General features: G+C 47.6%; 1 protein-coding gene across 23 annotated transcripts in view; it reads left to right on the forward strand.

Annotated features, from left to right (window-relative positions):
- ZNF618 (zinc finger protein 618) overlaps positions 1-26,990 on the forward strand; it is a 167,117-nt gene extending 140,127 nt beyond the window's left edge. For 10 of the 23 annotated variants that reach the window (XM_033123367.1, XM_033123372.1, XM_033123369.1 and 7 more), the window contains 6 exons: positions 2,702-2,941; positions 6,681-6,764; positions 8,884-8,928; positions 9,974-10,051; positions 18,460-18,561; positions 19,199-26,990. In XM_033123367.1, the coding sequence (XP_032979258.1) occupies positions 2,702-2,941; positions 6,681-6,764; positions 8,884-8,928; positions 9,974-10,051; positions 18,460-18,561; positions 19,199-20,715 (2,066 nt within the window). In that variant the 3' untranslated portion in view covers positions 20,716-26,990. The remainder of the gene's footprint in view (positions 1-2,701; positions 2,942-6,680; positions 6,765-8,883; positions 8,929-9,973; positions 10,052-18,459; positions 18,562-19,198) is intronic. The other 13 variants (XM_033123383.1, XM_033123386.1, XM_033123388.1 and 10 more) reach the window with 8 other exon arrangements.
- Positions 26,991-27,074: the final 84 nt, after the last annotated feature.

The following is a 27,074-nucleotide window of genomic DNA, read 5'->3' on the forward strand; positions in this document are numbered from 1 at the left end:
ATCAGGTCTGGCAATCCCTGCCTTGTAAATGAAGTGTTTAATCCATTTACATTTAATGTAATTTATTGGTATGGTTGGATTTAAGTTTACCATCTTGTTGTATTTCTATTTGCCCCATTTCTAGTGTTCATTTTTTCTTCTTTTCTTGCCTTCTTTAATATTAATCAAGAATTTAAAAAATTTCCTCTGTTAGCTTTCTAGCTATGTCTTTTTCTTTAATGGTTATTCTGTGGTTTATAATATACATCTTTAATGTGTTACAGTCTACCATGAATTTATATCATAACATGTCACACATGATGTAAGAACCTTATAACAGCATACTTCCATTTACCCTCCTGTCCTTTGTACTGTTCTTTTCATGCATATAAGGCTAAATAAGTTAGAAACCCAACATTTATTTTTTTTTGCTTTTAAACAGTCAATTATTCTTTAAAGTAATTAAGAGATGAGACAAATGCTTTTTGTATTTACTCACACATATGAAAATGATAAACCATTCTCTGTGCTTTTCTTTGTATAAATCTGAATTTCTTCTATTATCATTTTCCTTTATTCCCTGAAGAACTTCTTTTAACATTGCTTATGTTGTAGGTCTGTTTGTAAAAGGTTCTCTTAACTGAAGATGTTTTCATTTCACCTTTTCTTTTGAAGGATGCTTTCTCTGGATATGCAATTCTAGGTTGAGAATTTCTTTTTTAGCACTTTAAAAATGTCATTCTTTTATCTTCTGGCTTACATTGTTTCTGATGAGACGTCAGATCATTCTGGTTGTTGTATATTTAATGTATCTCTTTTCTCTGGATGATTTTAAATATTTCTCTGTATTACTGGTTGTTAGTAATTTGGTTATGGGTGTGTAGTTTTCTTAGAGTTTCTTTTGTTTGAGGTTCATTGAGCTTCTGGATCAGTGGATTTATATTTTTCACCAAATTTGGAAAATTTTCAGTAGTATGTCTGTAAACATTTTTCTTTCCCAGTTTCTTTTGAGAGTCTCTGTTGAGACTATTTACATATGTATTAGATTGTGTGATGATATTTATAGATCAACTGAAGCTCTGTTTTAGTGTTTCAGCCTTGTTTTCCTTCAGTGTGCCTAATTTATAAATTAAACTTTATCAAAGATAGATTTTTTAGAGCAAAAATCATAGTATATCTAGGATTTGGTACTACCCATGGTTTCAGGCACCCACTGTGGATCTTGGAATGCATCCCCTGTGGATAAGGGGATACTGTTACAATCTTTATTCTAGAATTAGAGTAATCCTGCCAAGGCCGGGCTTTTCTGGGTCTTGACTGAATGCCTGAGGTATTCAGCAAGGCCTCTCTTGAATGGCAGGTGGGAACGCAAATATCCTCTAACCTTGTACAACCTCTGAATCCCCAGTCAGCTCACAGCCCCCCAATAGCTGTTGGCTACCAGGCTTTGTAGAGGCTCCCTCTGCACACATCCGTTTGGCATTCAGCCAAAGACGTCATAGGGCCCCTCTGCACATTTCTGGAGGTTTTTGGTTTTTTGTTTTGTTTGTGTGTGTGTGTGTGTGTGTGTGTGTGTGTGTGTGTGTGTGTGTGTGTGTTTGGTTTTTTTCCCTGATTCTCTCCTCTTTGTTATTCTGCCTTGCAAATTTCAGCCACCTCAGAAGTCCTGAACTCTGGTCACTGTCTCCTCAGTTCAGCGAGATTGCAGTGCTTCCTTTGGGCTTCACTTCTGTGCCATGGTCCAGAAGGTCCCTCCAGGCAGGGAGCTGGAGTGATCAGAGGGGCTTATGTCAGGTCTTTCATGTATCACAGTTCTGCACCTCCTGCCGTTCAAGATCTGGAAACTGTTGTTTCATGTATTTTGTCCAGCTTTACAGTTGAATTTGGAGGAGGTCTAGTCAGTCCTACACCAGTTCCATCATAGCCAAAAGTGTAAGGTCTCCAGTTTTCTTTCTAAGACTAAAATCCACCAGGAGGGTTTCCCAAATAGATGACTCTTGCATCGCGTCTCCCACTCATGTCCACCTCCAGCCTTGAGCACACTATTCCATTTGTCTCGAGTGCATTTTCAGCCCCCTCTACCTAGGAGAGGTTTCAGAGAGACTTCCTGGTCTCTCGCCACCCTCTCAGCTGCATAGTTACTTTTTTCATATCCTTATATTCTCTGAATTTTTTTTCTCCAGTTAAATTTTCAGGTTTACAGAAAGGAGAGACCACTGTGTTCTCTTATTTTTAAACATCTCTTACGTATAAATAGCTCATCTGTTTCTTAAAGCGCAGTCAGCCAGTCTAAAACTCTTTCTTCCTTTCTCGGTGAAAGCCCAGATAGGAATTTCAGCCTGATAACATTCCATGTGAGAAGGTGGTGCAAACTATTGAGTGAAATGAGTTAGGAGCCTGGGAAGTTCCTCCTGGCTCAGCCCCAACCTGCTCTGTGACCCTGGAGTGATGCTTGTACCTCCCTGAGCCTCTGCATCCTCATCTGCCTTATACCCTTGGGGCCAGTGGGAGGATAAACATGTAAGATAGGCTTCCCTCAAGGAGAAGCTGGGGAAGGTTCTAGATTCCCGGACTTTCTTGGGCTCCAGGTAGGAGTGAGAATCTTTGCTTTCTGTGGACTGAGAAGGGGTTTCAACCCTCAAGTGTGGGGTCTGTGGCTCGAGAGGCCATTTACTTGGCCAGCTCCAAGGGCCCTCATGGACTGAGAGCGTGACCCTCTCAGGTACCGCCCCCGGGTGGGAGCCACCGGACGATCCAGACACAGGCTCTGAGTGTTCACATCCAGAGGTCTCCCCATCTCCACGCTTCGTGGCAGCGAAGACCCAGACGAACCAGTCGGGGAAAAAAGCTTCGGCCTCCGTGGTCCGATGCGCCACGCTCTTACACCGCACCCCTCCAGCCACCCAAACCCAGACGTTCCGCACTCCAAATTCAGGATCTCCGGCAAGCAAGGCAACCGCAGGTACCACTGGCCTATGTCACCCCACACTACTTTGACTCCCCGCCATTCACCCACCTGCCACAGCTGTGCCCTGGGTCATTGTTCCCTTGCAAGAACGAGAGTGGAGGTCCCATAGTTCTCTGGGATGAATCTGGGTCCCATCTGTGCCTCTGGCTGGCCCTCTGAGTATGGTGAGCCACCTAACCTCTTTGAGTCTGGATTTTCTTTCCCAAAATCAGAGGGTTGTACAAGATAATTTGCAAACTTTTTTTAAAAAAAAAACACAATATTTTTTTCCCAAGTCATGGCCTAAGGTGTTTAAAAACATGTTTTTAATTAATTACCAACATTTGAACATTAGGAGATTTTATGTAAAGCTTGATTTCTAGCTGGCATTGAAAAGTCAGATCTGGCAGTTGTGGGCCCACTTTCCTGCAGGACAACAATTGGCTTGGGGCTGAGTCACAGCTGCCTCCTTTCATAGAGCATGTGCGCTCCAGTTTTCCACAGTTCTCACCCCTCCCTCTTGCCTACCTAACACAATGGTCATGTAGCAGGTATCATTCCTCATTGTGATCACACTGTTGTCTGTCTTACATCCAGCCCAGTTCATTCATTTACATCACCTGCCTGGACCCTCCTGGCATGAGATTGAATCCCCCATCGTTCAGAAGACCCAATCCAAAAGTTCATTTTTATGAAGAGCTGCTCTCCTTGAAGCAGAGTGGTTGACCGGGAGCTCTGTTCTCTTGGCGTCTACCTAGTACTACCCGTGAAATCACTCCATGAGCCGTAGCCCGGCAGGAAACCGATGGATGCCAGCTCCAGTGTTTTCTGAGTCCAAGCACAAAGGGGCCCAGACTCCAGAACAGTGAACAGGCAGTGATAAGTTCACAGCAGCATTTCCCCTGGGGAAACTGATAAGACGCGCTATGTTCTAAGTGCCAGTTATCAGGAATCCGGATTCATACTCAGATGGAACGAGTCTTGGGCTGCAAGCCTGAATTTGTGGGATGTTGGGTAGAGTGATGATGTGGTCCCTCTGGGATCGTGGGTCTGTCAGTTGCTTTCAAGAGACCCACAGCCGTTCATTAAATACACACAAGCAATCGAACTGAGAACTGAGTTAAATGACCCACTAAAGTGGACCAGTGACATAGCCAAGTCACTAGTTGTGCTTGCCTCTGCTCTTTGGGTTCAGGAGTCTCCTTTTGGGCCAGGATGTGTTTCTTAAAAATGTCTGAAGATATGCTTATTGTGCTTCAATCTCCCAAAAGGAGAGTTCGTATTATAATTGCAAAAACCGCAGTTACTTTTGCAATTCATCAACCTTGAAGGTTAATAGTTCATCAACCTTGAAGGTAATGGCTTTTCAGGTACTGTTTGGAGAAAAGCCAATAGCCGTTGTATTTTTGCAACAATAGTCACAAATTAGAACCAGACTGGTCGTCATGGGCTGCTCGTTGGTGGTAGATGTTGGCTCAACTAAATACTGGGATCATGGCTTTCAGGTCTTGCTTTTTACTCTTGACCTTGGCTGAGAGTTCTTACATGCTGTAGTTTCTGCAGAGACCTGCCTGCAAGGGGCTATGTGGTCTGTGGCAGCTCTCAGACCTCAGTGTCCCCAAGAAAGCTTCCAGCAAACTCTGGGGCTTGCCTCTGGCTGCGTTTATGTGACTTGGAAGACTTGGGGCAGGGGTGTCACACTTAAGTTAACCAGGTGGGCAGGGCAGAGGATACCAGGTTGCGAGCAGGAACCTGCAGTGTTAGAGCTGGAAGTTGTCACTGCCCTCGTCATGCCAGAATAGGCAGCTCTTCCTGTGTGGGTGTACAAGCCTATGTGTGGGACTTCACCTATGGTACTGCCCACTAGTCAGCGGTCAGAGGTGCGTATGGCAGGGATAGCTGGTCAAAATCTGCATTATCAACTGAGTAATAAGAAACTAATTATTACCTCAGTTGTCCTAAGTTCTACCAGTATGTTGGTTAGGTTGCACAAAAATCCTCCAACACGGATCAGCATCCCCATGCATATACAAGGATTAAGATGGAGAAAAGAATTGCTTAAAAAAGCAAGCATTTGCCTAGAGAATGAAGTCTCCTTATTCTGCTGTCTTAGAGGGTTAGTGGTGTATCCAGCCCCAGGAACTTGACGACCTCACTTACCTCCATTTTTCACCTGTAAAATTAAAATGACAATGTGGACCTCACAGAGCTATCAGGAGGATTAAGGGAGACCCTGGGTGTAAGGTGTCTGGATTAGTGCCTGGCACATAGTAGGTGCTCAGTAAATGAGAGCCCCCCCCCCCGCCCTTCTAGACAAAGAATTGAGGGGCTTTGCCAATTTACAGATGGTGTCTTGAAGGAGGCAAATGTGTCTCTCTCAGTCCAGGCATTCTGGAGACATGATTTGAAGAGAGGGTTATGCTTGTGTTGTGGACAGCCTCTGCAAAAGGAGGCTGCACCAGGAGGCACCGCTGGGGTAAGGGGACGGGGCAGTGAGCAGAGCCTGTAGGAGCTGCCTTGGTTTCCTTTCCCATCACCCTGGTGATCATCTGGAACCCCAGCCCCCACAGTCTGAACACTTACCTCTAGCGTGGGATGGACTGGGTGACCAGTAGCATTTCCCAAAGTGGGTTCCTGAAATCACCAGTTTTGAGGAATACTAAGGAATCTGATATTTAAAAAATGGCCTACGGTGGCCAAATATATTTGGGAAGGCTGAGTTAAATAAAGCTAAATGGATCTCTTTCCGGTTGAACTTCTCAGAGCCTTTGATATCCTTCTGCAAGTTGTTTCTCCTTAAGAAGGGGGCTAGGTCGGCTGCTCATTCCAAATTGACTTGTTCCCTGAAGCCTGTATCTCCTGGAGCATCCAGCACCCCTGTTGTGCCAAGAGCAACTTGGAAAAGCCAAGTTACCTTTCAGCTTGGATATTCTGTCTCAGTACCTTCTGCAGGTGGGCATGGGAATGGGGCCTAAATTGTTGTTTTCCCATTTGTTGGACCCTATCTGTGCCTTCTGGGGTTTCCAGGAGAGGGTGAGCCACTCAGGAAAGTGCCACCTGTAAGTGAAGATGCCCCAGAAATCACTCAGGAACCAGTCCCTTCCCCGGGGTGAACTCTGACCAGACCGTACTTGATCTTTCGTCTCCTGAGGTGTGGGGCCACCCCAGCTCTACCTGTCATGCCTTCTCTCCCAGGATGCCTCCCGGCCACCCCGGGACCTACCACTCAGCTTGTGGAATAGGAATGAACTGGCCCTCCTCCTCTGCCTGAGCCACCATTAGGAGATAGGCTTGTCATCCTCCCTGCTCCTTTGGGAGCCTGTGGCAACAGAATCTGGCAGAGGGAGTAGTGAGGGCAGGTCCAAATTACCCAGTGTCACAAATGTGGCTCCCCAGGGGTCAAAGACGGGAGATCCAGGCCCATTTGCCATCTGCTCACTCAGCTGGATTTCATCTGCGTGCTCTTGGCCAGGTCATCCACATGTCCCCCCATGCCGGGACCTCCACCCACTCCAGCATGTCAGGAGGGTCTCTTGGGGCCCTGACAAGGTATCAGGCAACTCCGGGGAGCCTGAGGAGCTGGGGAATCTGGTTTGGGATCCTGGAGCCCCTCACTGCTGGTTCCCCCAGCCCAGGGACCTGCACACTTCCCAGATGCCTCAGCCTCTGAGTGGCGTCTGGCATGCCCTCCATTTGGACCTAGTGCTGATGGATCACCATCATTTTCTCTTGCTCTCTCCTGTCCCCCACCCAGCAGAAAGTGCTTTCAGTCGGAGGGTAGAAAGCAAAGCACAAAACCACTTTGAAGAGACGAATAGCAGTTCCCAAAACTCCAGCGGTGAGTGTGCCCCTTGACGGCTGTCCCGTGCTGTGGCTGTTGCCTCCATCTTCTCCCACTGTGGTAGCAGGCGCTTTGTGGGCCGGGGTCTTTGTGGTGCATATGGTGGTGGTGAGGGGAGGCTGGGGGCAGGGAATTAGAAGGAGGCCAGGGCTGCGCAGAAGCTCAGGGGCCTTTTCTTCCAGGAAGATCCCTCTGGGCCTCGGGCATCTCCAGGACTATGGCCCCTTTTTGTCTCTTCCCCATGGAGAGAGGAATTCCCCCCTCCCCATAGCCTGCCACATCCACTAACATGGCTCCAGAGGGTTGGGCCTGAAAGAGCCATTGCTATGTTTTCAGGGTAAACGTTGTAGTCAGTTTCTTTCCAGGAGGGGCAAAGGCGGTGCAGTAGAGAGAGCTGTGGCCTAATAACCAGAGGCCCTGAGTTCTAGGCCCCACTTTGGACCAGGGACCTCCAATGTTTCCCTTACAGCCCCCACCAGCCGAGGTTTGCCTGAGGTTCTCGGTGGTGTTTTGGCGCCCCCTGGTGGCTGCCTCCCACTGGACGCTGGCAGAGCCCAGAGTTACAGTGCCTGAGAAAAGAGCAGGGAAAGGCTCCTCTGCCCCCACCCCCTCCTCCCCGACCCTCGTCCCACCACCCCTGACAGACCCAGGTCAGCCTGCGGGGCCATGGGTGATCACCAACAGCCTCTATCCAAGAAAGGCATAGCAAGACGGTCTGCACAGTGACAGCCAGGGCAGGAAGGGAAAAGAATTCTGACACTTTTGTTGCATTAAGGTAAGGCACCTAGTCTCTCTCGTGCACAGTTGAAGTTTCACGTACCGTTTTAGCTGTCCTGGGCAGTGCTCGGGTATAGACTGATGATGAAACAGCCAGGAACACAGACTTGAACATGGAAGTTTCTGGGTAGTAATCTGAGCTCCAGCTCCCATTTCCAGCCGAGGTTCGAACCCCAGCTCTACTACCTATGAGCTGGTGACTCAGACTCTAGCCTCTTAATTTCTCCTCCGCTATAAAGTGGGAAGAGCACACATGTCCCCCTGCTAGTGACCACTCAGTGAATGTCCTGCATAGATTCCATAAACACTCATGTGGTGAGGTGTTTTGGTGCGTTTTTGTTTTGTTTTTAAAGTAAACCAAGTGATTTGATGAGTGCCCTGAGCAAAAGAGTGAGGTGTGCTATGAGAGCCCCGAGAATGTTGACACGATCTCTTAAATCGTAGGAAGAGAGTGTATCTATTGACTTTCGTAGGCTGCTTCACCCTGTAAGACTCTGGCCTCTTAATTTCTCCTAAGTGATGGATTTTTGACCAGTGGCCACACAGGAATAAGTAGCAGAGCCAGGACTGGAACCACGGTGTCCTGGGAGCCTTTGCTCTCAGCCAGCCAGGCTGTATCCCTTGCCTCTCCTTCCAGCCGAGGTGATATTCAGAACTGGGAACGACGGTGTAAAGTGCAGCCACCATTTATTGAGCGCTTACTATGTGCCTGGCATGTGTTCAGAGCTGTGTGTGTCTTACCTGTTTCCATCTTTATTTACCACAGCCCCGAGGGAAGTGGGGGTCAGTGTTATCTCCACTTTTTAGATGAGGAAGCTGAGGCTCAGGAGAGGTCCATGTTGCCCCATGTTCCCAGCTTCTGAGTGGTGGAGCCAGGGTTCCCGGCCTACTCCCTCTGGCCCCACTCTGCTGCCCCGTGTCTGAGGCTCACCTGACAGCACCAGGAAGTGTGGGGGAAGTTCCAGCAGGCAGTGCCCTCAGAAACACAGCCCTCGCTGTAGCTGCTCTGGTGTTTGGTGCCAAACACTCCGGAGCATTCCGGTGCCAGCACCTAAAAGCAGCTTCCTGTCCTGAAGCAGGCAGCCACGCGTGGATGTTTCTTCCTTATGTTCTGCGGGCTCACTTTTTGAGAGTTGAGCGTGTCCTAGAGGGATGGCCCTGGCTGATCTTGCCCTGCCCCCTGACCCGGCCACAACCCCAGAATGTGACCCTGGCTCAGATACTTCCTCTCCTCTGAGAACCCCATCTGGCTCTCTATTTATTCAGAATGGAACTAATGACAATCATCTCAGAGCACCAGAACTGGAAGAGACTTAGCTAAACTGTTTCTCTTTTGCAGAAACTGCAAGTCCCCTGATTTCCAATACTTTCCCTCTCCTACAGAGTAAGTGGTGGTTCCATTGGGGGGCTGGAGAGGGTGAGGCAGGACAGGGAATGAACTCAGCTGGCCACACGCTTTCAGGGCCTCCCCAGAGCGTCTGACCTTGGGCTGCCCTTCCAGGCAGACCAGGCAGTGGGTGGAGGCAGAAGGAGGACCCAGCCACAGGCGGGTGGAGGAGTTTGGACGCGGGACGGGAATGAGCCCTGACCGTGGGCAGCCTGCCTCTGCTCACCCCCAGCCCTCGCGAGAGTACAGACCTCCCCATTCCTGCTCACTGTGGTAGCCTCAGGACACCTCTTCCGACCCCGTGTCAGCCGTCTTCCTCCTCTCTTTTCCTTATTCTCCTTTGCACCCCTTCTGCTTCCTCCCTCATCTCTATGCTGGGCCCTGACATGCGTGCTGGGGACACAGAGATGGAAGATAAAGGTCCAAGGGCAGACTGGTTCCCGTTCCTACGATGTTCTCATCATCCCTTTCCTCCCACCCTCCGTCTCTCGCCTCGTCCCTTTCTGCACCTTATCCACGTTTCTCTTGCTTTTCTATGGCTTTCTCTATTTTTTCACCCTGATCTCTTGTCCTTCTTCCCCTCCCTTTCCTGCCCTCTGTGTCTGTTGCCTTGTTTTTGATTCGTTCATACAGTCATTCATTTGTTCACTCAGCAAACAGGGACTTCGTGTGCTTCCACAGGCAGAGAGATGGGCTGTGGCACCAATAAGACGCGGTCTCTGCCTAAGAGAGCTCCTGGTCCATTAGTGCTGTCTTCCCCCAGCCCTTCCCCAGTGCCCAGAACAGTGCCTGGCACACAGTAAGCACTCAATAAATAGCTGCCTGATGCATTAGATGGTCTCTTTATCTGCACGTCTTCCTCTCTCCATCGCTCCTTCCTCCCCCCAGCCTCTCCCACATTAGTTAGTGACGGGGACAGACAGGCTGGGCCCAGAGTCCCAGTGTGTGTTTGGGTTCCCAGTTCCCTATCTGCCCGAAGCTCAGCAGAAAGGTGTCCGGTTTCACCCCGCCCCTAAAATGACGGCTTCATTCTTCCCCTTAGAACCTTACACCTGTGGCGCCTGTGGAATCCAGTTCCAGTTCTACAACAACCTGTTGGAGCACATGCAGTCCCATGCAGGTAAGGGGCCGAATGGCCCACCGGGGATGCTGCAGCCCTCCCCTGTCCCGTTCCTCAGACCCTGCAAAAGGCAGAGATGGCAGAGCCAGCCTGAGACCCTCCAGAGGAGGCCATTCTTTCCCAGGAAATGGTCACAGGACATGGGACCTGCCCTCAGGGAGCCCCAGTCAATCAGTTATATTATGGGGTGGGGAGGTCTGTGCTCTGGGGAGACAGCAGGCTCGGTGGGAGCACAGAGAGTGGGCATGGAGCTGAAGAAGGCTTCTTGAAGGTTGTGGCTCCTGTGCTGAGCCTAACGGCCAAATAGGAGCTGACCAGAAAAGAAACACAAAGGTGGAAATTGAGTGTGGTTTGAAATAAGGGTGAGCAGAGGCAGGAGATGGAAGTAGGGAGGCGTCAGCCCTGGCAACCTGGGCCTAAGCCCCATCTCAGCACAGTCACATTCATTGTGACACTGTCCCACAAAGCAGTTATCCGTAAACTTAAGCAGGTGTCAGTCACCAGGAGGGCTGGTTAAAGCACCGATTTCTAGGCCCCACCCTGAATTTCGGATTCTGTAGGTCTAGGGTGTGGCCTAGGATTTGCCAGGGACCGTACTTTGAGAACCACTGCTGTGGAGCTGCAGGCTAGGAGTCTGCTGTCCACATAACCTTTTTATCAGCTGTTTTGCCATCATCTTTCCAGCTTGTAGTATCAGCTCCCTCACTCTAGACCAGGGGTGTCCAAACTGCGGCCTGCGGGCCTGCTGTGGTCCGCAGTCCATTTTTAATTGGCCCGCAGCAAATTCCAAAAATACATTCAGTTTACTTAAATAAACCAGGTGAGGCAATACGTCCTTCACCTCGAGTGAGTGGCCCGGCTATTTGTGTATTTTACCGCATATGGCCCTTGGTGAAAAACGAAAAAAGTTTGGATACCCCTGCTTTAGACCATCCCCCTTCAAACAGATACCTCCGATTTTAGGTTTTTGTCACTGTAGCACCCCACTTCTGGTCTAATTTCTGTTTTAGTCAAGGAGACACTATTTGCTGTAACAGATAAATCTAAAATTCTCAGTGGTTTAACATAATCATTTATTTCTCAGTCACATCACAGCCTAATGCAAGTGGTCTGGTTGGGTGGCTTTCCATATGGTGATTCAGGGACCCAAAGTACTTGCGTTGTGTGGCCCTATCTTCCCCTGCGTCTTCAGAGTCCTCCCTCTGTGACGGGTGGGCGGGGAGAAAAGCACACTTCATCCTTCTTTAGGTGACAAGTGACACCTGTCATATATGCCCAAATTCCAGGGGCAGGAGAAATGCCAAGACTCCGCAAAGGGAAACAGGAATCTGGGGGAGGCAGCTAGTGATCCCTGACACCCATCCCTCCCAGTGATCCGCTGGAGGCGTTGGCAATGATGTACGGAAAGTACCAGACACGTGGTAGTTCAGTAATGGTAGCTGCTGTTATTTCTACTGTTGTAATTATCATTATTGCTTGTATGTCTCTTAGGCTTACAAATCTTCAAATCTTTCATATAATCCTCCAGGTCTGATCTGACTAGCGCAGAGTAGTACAAGACTAGGCTCTTTTAGGCTAGGTACTGCGCTGTTAGTGTGACCTCCATTCATTCATTCATTCATTCATTCAACATCTAATTATTGAGTATCTGCTGTAGGGTAGGCACTAACTCACATGATCTTTTGGGGAGCCTGTTATTTATTTCTAATGGACTTATTAAAATCAGGACAGAATTGGATTGGCAGCCAAGACATTCGAGTTCCATGTTCTGGTGTGTCTCCAGGCCCTGTGACCTTGGGCCACCATCTTTGTCCCCCTCTCGGAGCATCTCTATGTCTAATACAAGGGCACATAAGCCTGCTGTCTCTAGCTGCCCTCCTCGCACCAAGGTTTTACCTACACGTGTCTCAACTCCCACTTACCTTTGCCATCAACCATCCTGCACCAGGGAAAGCCACTTAGACTTGACTTTATGGGAAACTGGGACAGCAGCTAGAAGGCTGCTCAGGGACCCCCGTCGAGCGCACTGAGACTTTCACAGCCCAGTCCCCTCACTACTCCTGCTCTGAAACCCCAACCCTCCACCTATGCTTCTCCCAGCTTCTGGAAGCTGAGGTTAATTAGGGAAGAGTCTGGGTGCCTGTACTTCCCCATCCCTCAGGCAGTTGGGCAGAGGCCATTAAAATGCAAATCAAGGCTGAACCTTGTGGTGGCCCCACTGCCCCCAAGCATCTCGACTTGTTTTCCACGAAAAGCTTTGGGTTGCTTTGTTCTGGTCCAGTGCTGGCAGAGAATGCAGGAGTCAATCCAGTGCAAATCCAGACTGAATCCCAGCCAGGCTGAGTCGGGATTAAAGGATTGACTCCATAGAGAGAAATTAAGCGTCATGATCTGCGCAGTTCACAGTGCTGCTGATAAGGGGGATCAGCCTCGAATAACACCAATCTCATTAAGAGGATGCTGAATGGCACAGGGTAATTCCCACTAATAAACTTGCTTTCTGTGCTGTAGGAAAACCTGTCTTGCCTCTGCAGTTCAGGAACGTGTTTTGACAGTAATAATAAACACTAAAGACAGCTAACATTTAGTGAGCAATCAGTATGTATCAGGTGTGGTTATATTCACCAGCTGACGTTATCATCCCATTGTACAGATGAAGAAACTGAGGCTCAGAGAACATAATCACTGGCCCAAAGTTGCACAACTACTAACATGACTGAAGCTCTTACTTGATGCCAGGACTTATTCTGAGAGTTTCACACGTTAGCTCATTTAACCCTCAGAATAGCACTCTGATATTAGCTCCACGTTACAGATAAGGAAATTGAGGCACAAAATGGCTAAGTGAGCTTGCCCAAGGCTATGCAGTCACAATGTCAGACCAGGATTCCGACTCTCAGTGAACTCCAGAGCCCACTCCAGAGGGTGCTCTTAACTACCACCCTCTTCAGCCAGGTAGATGGTTTGGAGGGTTAGCAGAGGCAAAGCCCCCTCAGAGGTCATTCCTGCCAGTCCCTTTTTAAAGTAAATTGAGAACGACCATAGCCAGGAGAGGCATGGGGACTTGCCCAGGCAGCAAACAGGCTGGCAGTTGCAGTTTTAGGATTTTGGAATGGCCACAGCTGATTTCTAATCCCATTGAGCCACTTCACCTCTCTGGGCCTCAGTCTTCTCATCTGTAAAGTGGGCTAACCAGGGCTCCCCACAGGCCGAGTGAGGGTTCTGGAGATGACATGTGAAGTATTCAGAGCTGTGGCACATTCTAAGATAACACCGGACAGCAACAGAAGCCTATTTTTCCATCCTATGCCAGAAACCACCGCTTTCTCCTTCCTGCACCAGTCCCCCCCCGGGTGACAGCCTTTATTCAGCTTTATAGCCTGCCCTTTACAGGTGTGTGTGTTTGTGTGTGTGTGTGTGTGTGTGTGTGTGTGTGTGTGTTTTACATAGTGATAGCCACACCGAGTAAACCTTATTTCCAGCTCAAGCTATGAATCAAGCCTTTTCACAGAGCATTTACTCAGTACCTCACCCATTCAACAGCAGTGTCTGTGAGATACGGAGAAAAAACTGTTTTTATTCAACCAATACTAGACATTGTTATCTCCTGCTGGGTTGGGTAACCTCTTTTCCCAGTTCTGTGCAAAGTCAGAGAGTGAGGGAATCACCCTGCAGCTTGCCCTTCCCCAGCATTTTGGAGGGAGGAGGGGACACTGACCCCCAGAAAGTTAAAGTGTCGTCTAACTCAAGGTTTGTTGAGCAGGACGTGATTACCAGAGTAGCAACCTCACACACGGTTGTATCCTTCCACAGCGTCAGACTTTCTTAGAATAAAGCCATGGATCTGGTCCTTCTGACTCGATTAACCACGGGCATTAATCAAGGCTCTGGCCAGAAGGTGGCCTCCAATAGTTGAGGTAGAGCGGTTTCACACAGGAGGGTCACACAGGCTTACAAGCAATAGGGTTAGGTAAAGTGAACAGTCTTAGGAAAGAAGGATGAGAGAGAGAGCCTGGTGTTCAGCGAGAGTCCCTGCGGCGCTGGGGTGTGTAGGGTCAGGCGTCAGGCAGGGCTAGTGAAACGGTCGGGAGGCGAGGCTTCCTGCGCTCTCTCTGGGACAAGTGCAGGTGCAGTGTCAGCTCGTCAGTTGAGGCCTGAGCGATGAGCCGTCAGAGAGCTCTGGTTTTATGCTCAAGACTGGGTGCGGGGCACCCATCTGCAGTCCGAGAAAGCCGTCCACATGGTCACACTCCACCCTGCGTCTGGAATTATCTGGTCAGGGCGTTCACTGGGTACGCCTTTCATGGGATGCTCTGGCATGACTGTCACTTCGTGACTGGCATAGCTATCAGAGTTATCAGAGTCCATTTTGTGTTCATAATTAATGCTCTGTATACAAGGTTACACCAACAGCCATGGCAGAGCCAGATTCAAACCCAGGGCTTTCAAATTTCTGTACTCTAGGGGAGAAAGTCAACAAGAATGGCTCCTGGTTTTCATTTTTAAATTGTGCTTTTCCTTTTTAAATGTAAGATGTATTCTTTAGAAGAAATTGGAAAAATGCAGAGAAATAAGGAAGTGAAGAATTAGCCATAGACGCACTCCTGAAAGCTAACCACTATTACTCTTTAAATGGGTTTCTTTTCAGTCATTTAAAAATCAGATTTATTGAGATATAATTTATAGAAATAAAATTCACCTATTTTAAGAGTACACTTTGATTGGTTTTGACAAATGTATGCAGTCATTTAATCACCATCACCATCAAAATGTATAACATTACCATCAACCCAAAACGTTCTCTCCTGCCTCTTTGCTGCCAGTCCCTTCCTTCACCGCAACCCTGGCAACCACTATGTGCTTTTCTTTCGCAATAATTTTCCTTTTAGCAAATTTCATATAAATGGAATTATATGGTATTTAGTCGTTTGTGTCTGACTTCTGTTACTTAGCACAAACTTAGCACATGGATGAGACTCATCCATGTTGTTCTGTGTTATCGGCAAGTCCCCTTTTCATTTCTGAGTAGTAAAGCATTGTTTGAATACACCACAATTCATTTAATCTGTTCACCAATTGATAGACATTTAGATTGTCTCCCGTTTGGGGCTACTATGAATAAACCTGCTGTGACTATTCAAGTACAAATCCCTGTGTGGACATAAGTTTTTAACTCTATGGGTGTATATCTAGGAGTCGAAATCCTAGGTCATATGGTAACGCTATGTTTAACCATTTGAGGAATTGCCAGACTGTTTCCTAAAGTGGCTGTACCATTTTTACATTCCCACCAACCATGTATGAGGGGTCTGATTTCTCTACATCCTTGATGACTAATTATCTGATTTGTTTTATTCAGCCATCCTGTGTACGTGAGGTGGAATTTCGTTGTGATTTTGATTTACACATACCTGGTAACTAGTACTGTGTAGCGTCTCTTCATGTGCTTATTGGCTATCTGAATATCTTCCTTGGAAAAATGTCTGTTCAGATCCTTTTCCCATTCTTTAATTGTGTTTTTTTTTTGTCTTTTTATTATTGAATTATGAGTGTTCTTTACATATTCTAGATACAAGGCCTCTATAGATAGGTGATTTGCAAATATTTTCTCCCATTCTTTGGGTTGCCTTTTTACTTTCTGGATACTATCCTTTGAAGAGCAAAAATTTTTAATTCTGATGAAATCCATTTATCTATTTTTTTCTTTCATTGTGTGTGCTTTTGGTGTGATATCTAAGAAACCATTGCCTAACCTAAGATCACAAAGACGTAACTCATTTTCTTTTAGAGTTTTATAGTTTTAGCTCTTACATTTATGCATATATTCCATTTTCAGTTGATTTTTACGTGTGGTGTGAGGTAGGGGTCCTTTTTCATGTGGATATACAGTTGTCCTAGCACCATTTTTTGAAACAACTATTCTTACCCCCATTGAATTATCCTGGCACCCTTGTCGAAATCAATTGACCATAAGTGTGAGGGTTATTTCTGGATTCTGAATTCTATTCCATTTATCCATAGATCTGTTCTTGTACCTCCAGTACCACACTGTTTTGATTACTGTAGCTTTGTAGTAGTTTTGAAATCAGGAAGTGTGAGCCTTCCAACTTTCTTTTTTTTCAAGAGTGTTTTGACTATTCTGCATCTCTTGTAGTTACACATGAATTTTAGAATCAACTTGTCAGTTTCTATGAAAAAGCCAGTAGGGCTTTTGATAGAGATTGTGTTGAATCTAGATCAGTTTTGTTTTGTTTTGTTGTTTTGTTTTGTTTTGTTGCTATTTTCCAGTTCATGAACATGGAATGTCTTTTCATTTTTTTAAGTCTTCTTTGAGTTCTTTTAGCAGTGTCTTTAGTTTTCACTGTACGAATCTTTCACTTCTTTTGTAAGTTTATTCATATTCTTTTGGACAGTATTGTAAATGGAATTATTTTCTTAATTTAATTTTTGGAGTGTTCATTTGCTATTGTGGAAAAATATAATTGAGATATATATATATATATATACATATACATATGTGTGTGTGTGTGTATATATAGATATAGATATATATATATATCTTGTTTCCTGCAGCCTTACTAAACTCATTTATTTAGTTCTGGTAGTTTTGTGTGTGTGTGTATTTTCAGTATAGGATATTTTTATATAAACAGTGTGTCATCTGAAAATAGAGATAATTTTACTTCTTCTCTTCCATTGTGATCTGGATTTATTTATTTATTTATTTATTTATTTATTTATTTATATTTGCCTAATTGCCCTGGCTAGAACCTCTAATACATGTTGAACAGAAGAGATGAAAGTAGATATGCTTTCTTGTTCCTGATTTAGGGGGAAAGCTTTCAATGTTTAACCATTAAATGTGGTGTTAGCAGTGGGTTTTTCATAGATGCCCTTTATCATGTTAAAAAAGTTCCCTTTGATTCCTACTTTGTTGAGTGTTTTTATCATGAAAAATGTGTTGGGTTTGTCAAAAACTTTTTCAGCATCTGATCATGTGGTTTTTGTCCATTCTGTTATTAAGGCATATTACATTGATTTTTATATGTTGAACCAACCTTTTATTCCTGGAATAAATAACACTTGGTCATGATGTATAACCTGTTACATATATATAGCTAGATTTGGTATGCTGTATATTTATTGAGGATGTATCTATATATGGGATAGTGGCCTATAGTTTCTTTTCTTGTGATTTCTTTGTTTGATTTTGGTATTATAATAATACTCGCCTCATTAAATGAATTGAGAAGTGTTCCCTCTTCTTCTGTTTTTGGGAAAATTTTGTGAAGAGTTCCTTTAACATACGAATTTACTAGTGAAGCCATCTGAATCTGAACTTTTATTTCTCCCTTTCGTTCTAGCTTTCAGAGAGAATGAGACTGAGAGAGAGAGAGAGAGAGAGAGAGAGAGAGAGAGAAAGAGAGAGAGAGAAATACTTTGATTAGTAATTCAGTTTTTTTCTATAGGTTTATTCAGATGTTCTGTTTCTAGAATCAGTTTTGGTAGTTCATGTCTTTCTAAGAGTTTGTTTATCTCATTCAGGTTATCTAATTTGTTGGAATACTATTATTCATAGTATATTTCCTTATAATCGTCTTTATTTCTAACAACTCAGTGAACTTAAGTTTCCTTCTGTTCTTAGTTTGCTGAGAGTTTGTGTCATGAGTAGGTGTTGAATTTTGTTACATTCTAATGTGCATTTATATCTGTGGAGATTATGTCTCTTCTTTTTTCTCTTAGTATAGGGAATTATTGGCTTGTTGGTTTTTAATTATTAACCCCAACTTGCATTTCTGGGGTAAACTCCACTTAGTTGTGATGTATTATTCTTTTTCCTGTATTTAGTTTGCTAATATTTTGTCGAGGATTTTTTGTATGTATATTTATTAGAGATATTGTGTTGCAGTGTTTTCCTCTAGTTAGAGATCAGGGTAAAGCAAGCCTCATTAAGTGAATTTCTGGCAAAAATACTGAAAAGACAAAAAAGCTCACTTTGAAGAAGTGAGAGTGTGATGCTTCAGATCTCTTGGGGTGTAACTGGCACCCTGCCCCGTTTCAGAGCTAGAACTTGGTGATTTTGTGTGGGTGTGAGGCCTCCCAGCCAGACTCAGAAGCAGTGATTCCTATTTACTGAGTGTTAGTCCACGCTGGGCACTGTGCTCAGCTCTTTCCCTGAATTATCTCTTCTTAGTCTTCCAGCAGTTGGGTCACACACACACACCAGTTTCCCAAATGATGAAAATGAGGCTTCCCAAACCTAGATAGTTGTGTAAGGAGGAGCCAGGATTTGGACCCAGGCCTGAGTTCCAGAAGCCATGTTTTGCTTTCATCTGCTGTGCTCTTGTTCCCGTCTTGTCAGGCCTCTTACTCTTCAGGGTAACACACTGTCCCCTTTGTGCCCACAGCGGACAATGAGAACAACATTGCCTCCAACCAGTCCCGATCGCCACCTGCTGTTGTGGAAGAGAAGTGGAAACCCCAGGCCCAGAGGAACAGTGCCAACAACAGTAGGTCTCTCCCAGGCTGGAGCCTGGGGAATTCGTGGAGGTCTGCCTCAGATACCTCCAGTCCCCGCTCTGGTTGTTCCCTTGTGCCCCCACCCCCACCACCTGTGCCTCCCATGATGAAGGAAGACCATGCATGGCAGTTTCCAAAGTACTTGCACACCTATGACCTCGCTTGTGCGAATTATGAGCTCACATGGATAGGCAGATGGAGCTCGGGGAGAGGAGGTGATCTGTTGTGGTCAGAGAGCACACCTTAGTGACAGAATCAGAACTGGAATCCACTCGCCCGATTTCTGTTGGCTGCTCTCTCCTGACATTGTGGCCTCATGTATTTTATTCACTAGCGATTCTTTCACGAGAGGCCATTCGTATACTGAGGAAACGGTTAGGCGAGTCTAGTCAGACTTGGCTTCAAAAGTCTCGGTGAATGACACATGTAGCACGTATGTTACACACATACCACTCTATTTTAGTCCCATGAGACTCCCGGTACAGACAGCCAGCACCCCCAATCTGTGTGCGACATGAAATCGGCCCATAATTCCTAATCCTAGACGTTTAGAGTATTAGGCTGCTACCACACCAAGGAGCCTCAGCTGCCGGGATTAATGACATCTCTCCTTGTGTCCCCTGCCAGCCACGAGCAGTGGTTTAACACCCAACAGTATGATCCCTGAGAAGGAGCGGCAGAACATCGCTGAGCGGCTGTTGCGGGTCATGTGTGCCGACCTGGGTGCGCTGAGCGTGGTGAGCGGGAAGGAGTTCCTGAAACTGGCACAGACACTAGTGGATAGTGGCGCCCGCTACGGGGCCTTCTCGGTCACGGAGATCCTGGGCAACTTCAACACACTGGCACTGAAGCACCTACCGCGCATGTACAACCAGGTGAAGGTGAAGGTGACGTGTGCCTTGGGCAGCAATGCCTGCCTGGGCATCGGCGTCACCTGCCACTCACAGAGCGTCGGCCCCGACTCCTGCTACATCCTCACAGCCTACCAGGCCGAGGGCAACCACATCAAGAGCTACGTGCTGGGCGTGAAGGGCGCGGACATTCGTGACAGTGGCGACCTGGTGCACCACTGGGTGCAGAATGTGCTGTCGGAGTTCGTGATGTCGGAGATCCGGACAGTGTACGTGACGGACTGCCGGGTGAGCGCGTCCGCCTTCTCCAAGGCCGGCATGTGCCTCCGCTGCTCAGCCTGTGCCTTGAACTCGGTGGTGCAGAGTGTGCTGAGCAAGCGGACGCTGCAGGCCCGCAGCATGCATGAGGTGATCGAGCTGCTCAATGTCTGCGAGGACCTGGCAGGCTCCACCGGCCTCGCAAAGGAGACCTTTGGGTCGCTGGAGGAGACCTCGCCCCCTCCCTGCTGGAATTCGGTCACGGACTCGCTGCTGCTGGTACACGAGCGCTATGAGCAGATCTGCGAATTCTACAGTCGGGCCAAGAAGATGAACCTCATCCAGAGCCTCAACAAGCACCTGCTCAGCAACCTGGCGGCCATCCTGACGCCCGTGAAGCAGGCGGTCATTGAGCTGAGCAACGAGAGCCAGCCCACCCTGCAGCTGGTGCTGCCCACCTACGTCAGGCTGGAGAAGCTGTTCACTGCCAAGGCCAATGATGCGGGTACCGTCAGCAAGCTGTGCCACCTCTTCCTGGAGGCCCTCAAGGAGAACTTCAAGGTGCACCCGGCGCATAAGGTGGCCATGATCCTAGACCCGCAGCAGAAGCTGCGGCCCGTCCCGCCCTACCAGCACGAGGAGATCATCGGCAAAGTGTGCGAGCTCATCAATGAGGTCAAGGAGTCCTGGACCGAGGAGGCAGACTTCGAGCCCGCCACCAAGAAACCCCGCTCTGCCGCCGGCGAGAACCCCACTGCTCAGGAGGACGATCGGATGGGGAAGAACGAAGTGTATGACTACCTGCAGGAGCCCCTCTTCCAGGCCACGCCTGATCTCTTCCAGTACTGGTCGTGCGTTACCCAAAAGCACACAAAACTCGCCAAGCTCGCCTTCTGGCTCCTTGCGGTCCCGGCTGTGGGGGCCAGGAGCGGATGTGTAAATATGTGTGAACAGGCACTTCTAATCAAAAGGAGGCGACTGCTCAGTCCAGAAGATATGAACAAACTCATGTTTCTGAAATCCAACATGCTTTAAGACTTGACTTCAGAATTTTTTTAAAAAAAAAATTACAGAAGGAAAAGAAGAGAACGAAAGGAAAAAAAAAAACACACAACACTGTCGCAAACAAAGAAAAGGAATTTAAGTTCTAAACACTGTGGACCTCATTATAAATGCCCCCTGGAAACTTAAGTGCTTTTTTCAGTGTGTGTGTGCATGTGTGTGCACACCTGTGCGGGCGTGTCCAAGCGCACGTGCTGTGGGTGCAGGCAAGGGGCTCAGCGCTCGTCTGCGTAGCAGAAGCTTTGCGCACGCGCGCACACACATACTACCCTGGTGCATGTACCCTCGCCTGCACGCGGGCGCGCGTGCATTAAACTAGGTGTGTCAGGAAAGCTGAGTGTTCGGGAAAGAGGGAAGGTGTTTCACCTCCTTTTCTCCGTAAGGGGCTTTAAAGACTCCATTTTCAGGTGTGCAGATTGGTAGAACGCTGATGTAAAGTGTTCAGGCAGCTGAGATCTGAAGTGACTTGACGCTCTCTGTCCTTCACCCTGTGGTCCACCTTTTACCTCCAGTCCCCTCCTCCAAGCCCTCCTGACCCTAATGCACCCCGCTCCGCCCCGCCCCTCCCCGGCTGCCCTGCCATGGTTTCTCCAAACTGCATCAGATGGACAGTTTCTGCACTGGACTTAATTCTTGCACCTTCAGGGCATTGAGCAGCTGCCTTCCAGATGCCATCGGGTGTCCTGGGGCAGCCGCCTTAGAAACACACTTATCTATCTCCCCAAATCAGGAAAGGAGACTTTAAGTATAAAGCTGACTTTTGGCTTTTTAATATAAGGGGGAAAAAAAGACATTTTTCAGAGAAGTATAGGTAACGGTCTCCACTCCTTTTTTTCCCCTAACATTTTAGCAGTTCTTACCTTTTTTTTTTTTTTTTGGCTTATCTAGTTTTTTTCTAATTTGATTTAGACTCTACTAGGAGGCACTGAATGTCTATAACTTATATTTTGGAGGCTTTTTAAAAAAATTGCCCTTTTTGTTCCTCAAGTCACACTGTAAACTAGCTCATCTCAGTGGTATATTCACTATCCTAAGGTTTTCATTAGCCTTCCCTGTACAGTCCAGTTTTCGTGTATTTGAACAGCCAAGACCGTGCACTTGGCTGCGTTGTTTGGAGACCAGGAGTGGGGTTGGAGTCGCAGGTCTCACAGATGTGAAGTTTGGTGGAAGCCATAGGGAAGCGTGTGGCTTAGAACTCGAGTTCTCCTGAATGTAAGCGGGTGACCCGCCCTCCTGGCTCACTGTGTCTGGTTCTGCGAATGTCTGATTTATATACCCAGAGTGCATTACACTACTCGCCACGTCACTGACACTTCCAGCTCAGCAGGGACTCTTGAGTTGATCCACGTTCACATCCATCACACCTCAGACCCACTGCCTCTTCCCCTTCCCCAGGACTCCAGGGGCTCCGGTGGTTCCATTGCCCACAGCCCTGGGGTCGCCACGTGAGCCTCAGCCCTCCTTGCAGGACAGTAGTTGAGCATGGTGCCTTGTGGGCCAAACAATTGATGTTTTGGGGGTGGAATGGCATTAGGCCACATTCCACCGGATGCTGTGAAAGATGTTTAGACTTTTCTCTCCATGAGCAATTTAGGTTCCTCGCACTCAGTCCCAGTGCTAAGAGGATGGCCCCTTTCCCCTCACAAGAGTTGGTTCTGTCAGGATCAGCGCTCAACCCCCCACACCACCTCTCTGTGAATCAAGTTTGCTCGTATCCTCCCGGGCCCATGGCCGTGGGATAGAGGTGGTTACACCAAGGGCTTCAGGCTGAGAAAGCCCACCACTGTGGGGGGCCATCCGCAAAGGCACCTTCTACCATCGTGGGGGTTGACTGAGTCTACTCCATCCCCTCCTAGTAATAAAGCATTAACGCAACTGCGAGATACCTCGACTACAAAAAACACTGTACAACAACAGCCCTCTCCCCGGGTCTGGGGCAGACGGGGACGTGAAGTTGGTTTAAAAACACTGTCCCTGCGGGCCAAGCCTGCTCACTTTGCCTCATGAAAACTAACCCTCCGAGTCTTCGACCTACTGAAATGCATCCAAGTGGGCCGTTTCCACAGTCTCTGCAGTAAGCCATGGTCTCAGGAACCACCATGCCATTTCCTCTGCTGGAGGAGCTCTAGCTGTTTCCTCCACAGCATTTCCAGCTTGGGGTCACGAGAAGAGCCTCCATCTGTACAGGACAGTCATCTAATGTCGCCAGCTAGAGAGTACGGGAGCGTCAGCAGACTTTTTGGTCAGGCCTTTGGGAGCATTCGAGAAGGTGGCTGGCTGCAGCATTGCTGATGAGTGACAGATCCTTACAGCAAAAGATCCCTCCAGCTTTACTTTGCGGCTGGGGAAGGGTCGGCAACCTGGCACTTGAACCACACAAGGAAGAGTCAGAGCTCCCACGTTGTGTGGTCGGTGGGAGCAGAGCCGTGGAGCCCATCTTCCTCCTACTTAGAGCAGAGCTGCGCTGGTGTTGCCCCATTATTGGGCCAGTTGTTAGAAAATAGGTATTTTACTTTCTTGCAAAGCTGTCAGAGACCAAGCCCGGATATGCATTTAGAGCACTCAGCCTTCTTTTCTTTAGAACGCGGGATGTCTACCCTCCAGAATGAAAATTCGAGTAAGTTTTCCTAAACACTATATAACTAGTCATACATGTCACCTCCTGTTCTTCCTTTCCACCTCAGTTCAATCCTTAAAGCTTGGCTTCGTCTGCAGGCCCACGGTGACTGCCACTGGGTAATCTGAAAGCTGTCTCTTGGGGCTGCCCATCCAGATGTGGTAACAGGGTGGTAGGTAGTCGTTTCTCTCTTGCAATCTCTGGTTCCCCAGAAACTGGTATCATCAACAGGAAAGACTGTCCCAAGCTGCCCCTGTCTGCTTTCTCACACAGGTAATTACCATAGTGCAAATCCTGCTGTAGCGAATAGCTTAACAAATCCCAAAGATCTCACAGGTCCAGCCACTGGCCCCCTGAGTTCCAGCAATATCCATCTTGTTCAAATTCTAGTTCAGCCAAAGGATTGAGGTAGGCTCTTCCAGTTCATCTCCAGCCACCGAATCTGGCATTGACCTTCTGAAGGATTCTGTCTTCTGCTTCCCACTTCTGTGACTGCAATAGGACTTTTCCACCACAGGCCCTTGGAACCATTTCTGTCGTGTTCTGGGCAGCTCAAGGGGGTTGCCTGCTGACTTGGACACAACTCGTCTCAAGCCATGTGATTCCCAGGACAGAACTAGTCTTTGTTTTGATATATCCAGTCCCCAGAGGAGACTTCAGGGGGTTTGCACCTCATCTGAGGTCAGTTGGTTTCACCACCAAAGCCCAAGCCAAGGACCGTGCATCATGGATGTTCCCTCAGATTTGGAATAGCCCAGGGGTCTCAGCTCCACCAAGAGCAGCAGTGCCATCCCAGTGAGTGGATGCTCTTGTCCCAACACTGGTCTCCCTTCCCTATGCCTCGGTCACCCAGCCTGGTCTCCCTCCTGATGGTTGTTAGAAGCCAAGAAACAAAATGGAGGGGCCACCTGCTGCGTCCGCATCCGGCCTGCCTACAAACCTCATGCTTGGCATTCAAAGATTGGCTCCTGGATCGGAAAAGGGTACGATGACACAATTGAGAAGTCATGGGTCTCCAGGATTCAAAGAAATACTTTTTTTTTTCTTACAGCAGATCCGTAGGCTGGCAGGTGTTCTCTCCTTCATTTGCTCCTTTATCTCCTGCACTTTCAAGAAACACCAGAGAAAAACCTCCACAAGGCATGTTTTCCACTGTGAAGCGGAACCTCTGTCTTTAGGAGTCCCCTATGCTTGCAGGAGGCCACCAGCTTCCACCTGGACTTGGACTAGATTCCTTGGCGAGTTGGGCACCTGGAGAGATGTCAAGGATACAGCATAGACTCTCTGGGGTCCACAGGTTCACAAGAAAGGTTTGAAATGAGGTTGGGATGCGGATGGAGAAGAGGGGTCCGTGAGAAATGGCCCAGAAGGGGACAGTACCGGGATATTTTCATCATGATGGATGTTCTTGCAGACACGGGAAGAGGGGGTATGCAGGACATGGTGGGCAGCCTCCTGCCCCATTGAGCTGGAGTAGGTTCATAGCTGTGCCCTTGCCTTGGGAACAGGGCACTGCCTGTGTCCCTGGGATGGCCCTAAGGAAGGGCTCCTAGAAAGCCTGCCGCTTTAGACAGAACCAAGAGGCTAATAAGTAAGGCTCAGGCTGTCCCCTGGAGACTGGGTGGGGGGCTCTGTCTCGGCCCTGCCAGCCCCACCCCAGCCTCGCGTATCCACCTGGATCAGCAAGAGAACTGGGACAGGGCGTGCGCCTCTCTTCACTGTGGCTAATGTTTGCTAGGCCAGTTATGGTGAACCAATGATACAGTGTTCTTCCCTCTTACGTTTCCCTCCCGGTTTCCCCATTTCAGGGTTTTCTGAAGGATTTTATTTGTTTTTTTTTTGTGTCTCATTTGGGTTTGAGGATCGTAGTCGGTAGAGGCCTGCCTTTTCATGAAGGCGCCCTGTGCTTTCTGCGCGAAAAGGTACTTGCTCCGCTTTGATGAGGGTGAAGATCCTTAGGTTGCTGTTTGTATATTCATGCCCCACCACCACGGTGTCGCTTTAAAGATTCCACTCCTGTACAGAGAACGATCTGCTGGGTTTGCAGTTGGGCATCAGCAGGACTCCTGAGGGTTCTCCCCTTCCATACGCGTCCCGCCGGGCACCTTGATTCTTCAAACCAAAGTTCCTTATGGGGCACAGCCCAGCCTTGACCGCAACCTCAGGGGCCTGGGGACCCCTGTGGTGCTTCCTAAAGTCCAGGTTGGCAGAGACCTTGGGGTCTGAGACCAGCCAGAAGGAGGAGCTCCTCCCCCAACCCAGGTGCCAGCCAGTCCCTGCCTGGGACCCTCCCTCCCACCCAGCCCGAAAAGCTGGGTTCCCAAGCAGTGAGCAAGCTCATGGACTGGCATGGGGCTGGGCCTCACCAGCCAGGAGACAGAGGGACCTGCGGGGCTGGAGGCTCTCAGACCCACCAGGCAACACGTCCAGGGCCATTCAGAACCCAAGCATCAGGAAATCGTTTTGTACAACCACCTGAAGCAGAGATATTTTTTAAGAAGTATAAATTATTTTCAGTTCTCTTCTGATCCTACCTTTTTTTCCCCACAACTTCACATCGGTGATTCTTATACATCAGGTAAATCTTGAGAAAGCCTTGGTGCCCCCTCCCTCCTATGCCCCACTCAGTAACCACGTGTGTGCACCCCTCATCCTTTCTCAGTAGTTAAGACGTTCTAGGCAATACCGTAGGCACATCTGACTGTGTCTCTTCGAGTGCAAGAAACTCAAGTCATCTTAAAAAAAAAATACAAAAAAAATTTACAAAAAAACAAACACAAAAAAATATCTTTTTTAGGCCAGAGTTTTCTACAGGTATTAATGAATATTTTTCTTAATCCTTATAAGTTTTATGTGTTTAATATTTCTTAATACCGGTAGCATTAATTTATACTTTTGTAGCAACACAATATTTTTATAAACAGCCAGTGCTTGGCTCAAGTCTCCACGAGGGGTTTATGCAGGGCTATCTTGGGACCCTGTGTACCATGTACTGTATTTAAAAAAAAAAGTTACCTAGTGTCACCCTTGCTGTGTTAATTAACAAAAGTCGTTTGCAGTCTCCTGTGTCAGTGTGGATCCAACAACGTGTGGATCCAACCACTCTGCAAGGAGTCACATTGCATGGGGGTTGAGTTGACAGTTCTTGTGTGATATGTAAGCCCCCGAGACCAAACTTGAGGGTTTATTTAAGGTTTTTGTTTGTCCTTTGGGTTTTTTTGTTTCACTTTGTTTTGGTACCGTTTCTCCATTTGCAGCTAAATCAGTTTCGTGATGTTTAAAACTTTTACTGATGTCAAATGGAGGAAAGGAACAGAAAAAGAAAAGATTTTTACAAAGTAATAAAATTTAAAACTGAGCTGTTTAAATGTTGCTGTTTTTACCTGTCCTTGTCTGAAAGTGGGACATTCCCAGGGAGAAGAGGAAGGTTCCACTTGGTTCTTGAAATCGCCAAAAGCCCTAGCCCAGAATTCAGAACCCCTCTACCCCATGAATTCTTGCAACATTATTTCCCAGTTGGTTGATGCCAAGGCAAAAAGACATCCTTTTAATGGTTAGAGGATCAGTTGCTTAAATGATTTCATGTCAGTGTTGTATTTATGGTTTTACAATAAAACAACCTTTAGAAAGATGTCAATGTGTGATGTTATTTCTTGCGTTTGGGATTGGGCCGTGTCATCCAGTTAGGAACATCTACTGGTGAGTGGACATGGAC

This window comes from Rhinolophus ferrumequinum, chromosome 12 (assembly GCF_004115265.2).
Source record: "Rhinolophus ferrumequinum isolate MPI-CBG mRhiFer1 chromosome 12, mRhiFer1_v1.p, whole genome shotgun sequence".
Lineage (NCBI taxonomy): Eukaryota > Metazoa > Chordata > Mammalia > Chiroptera > Rhinolophidae > Rhinolophus > Rhinolophus ferrumequinum.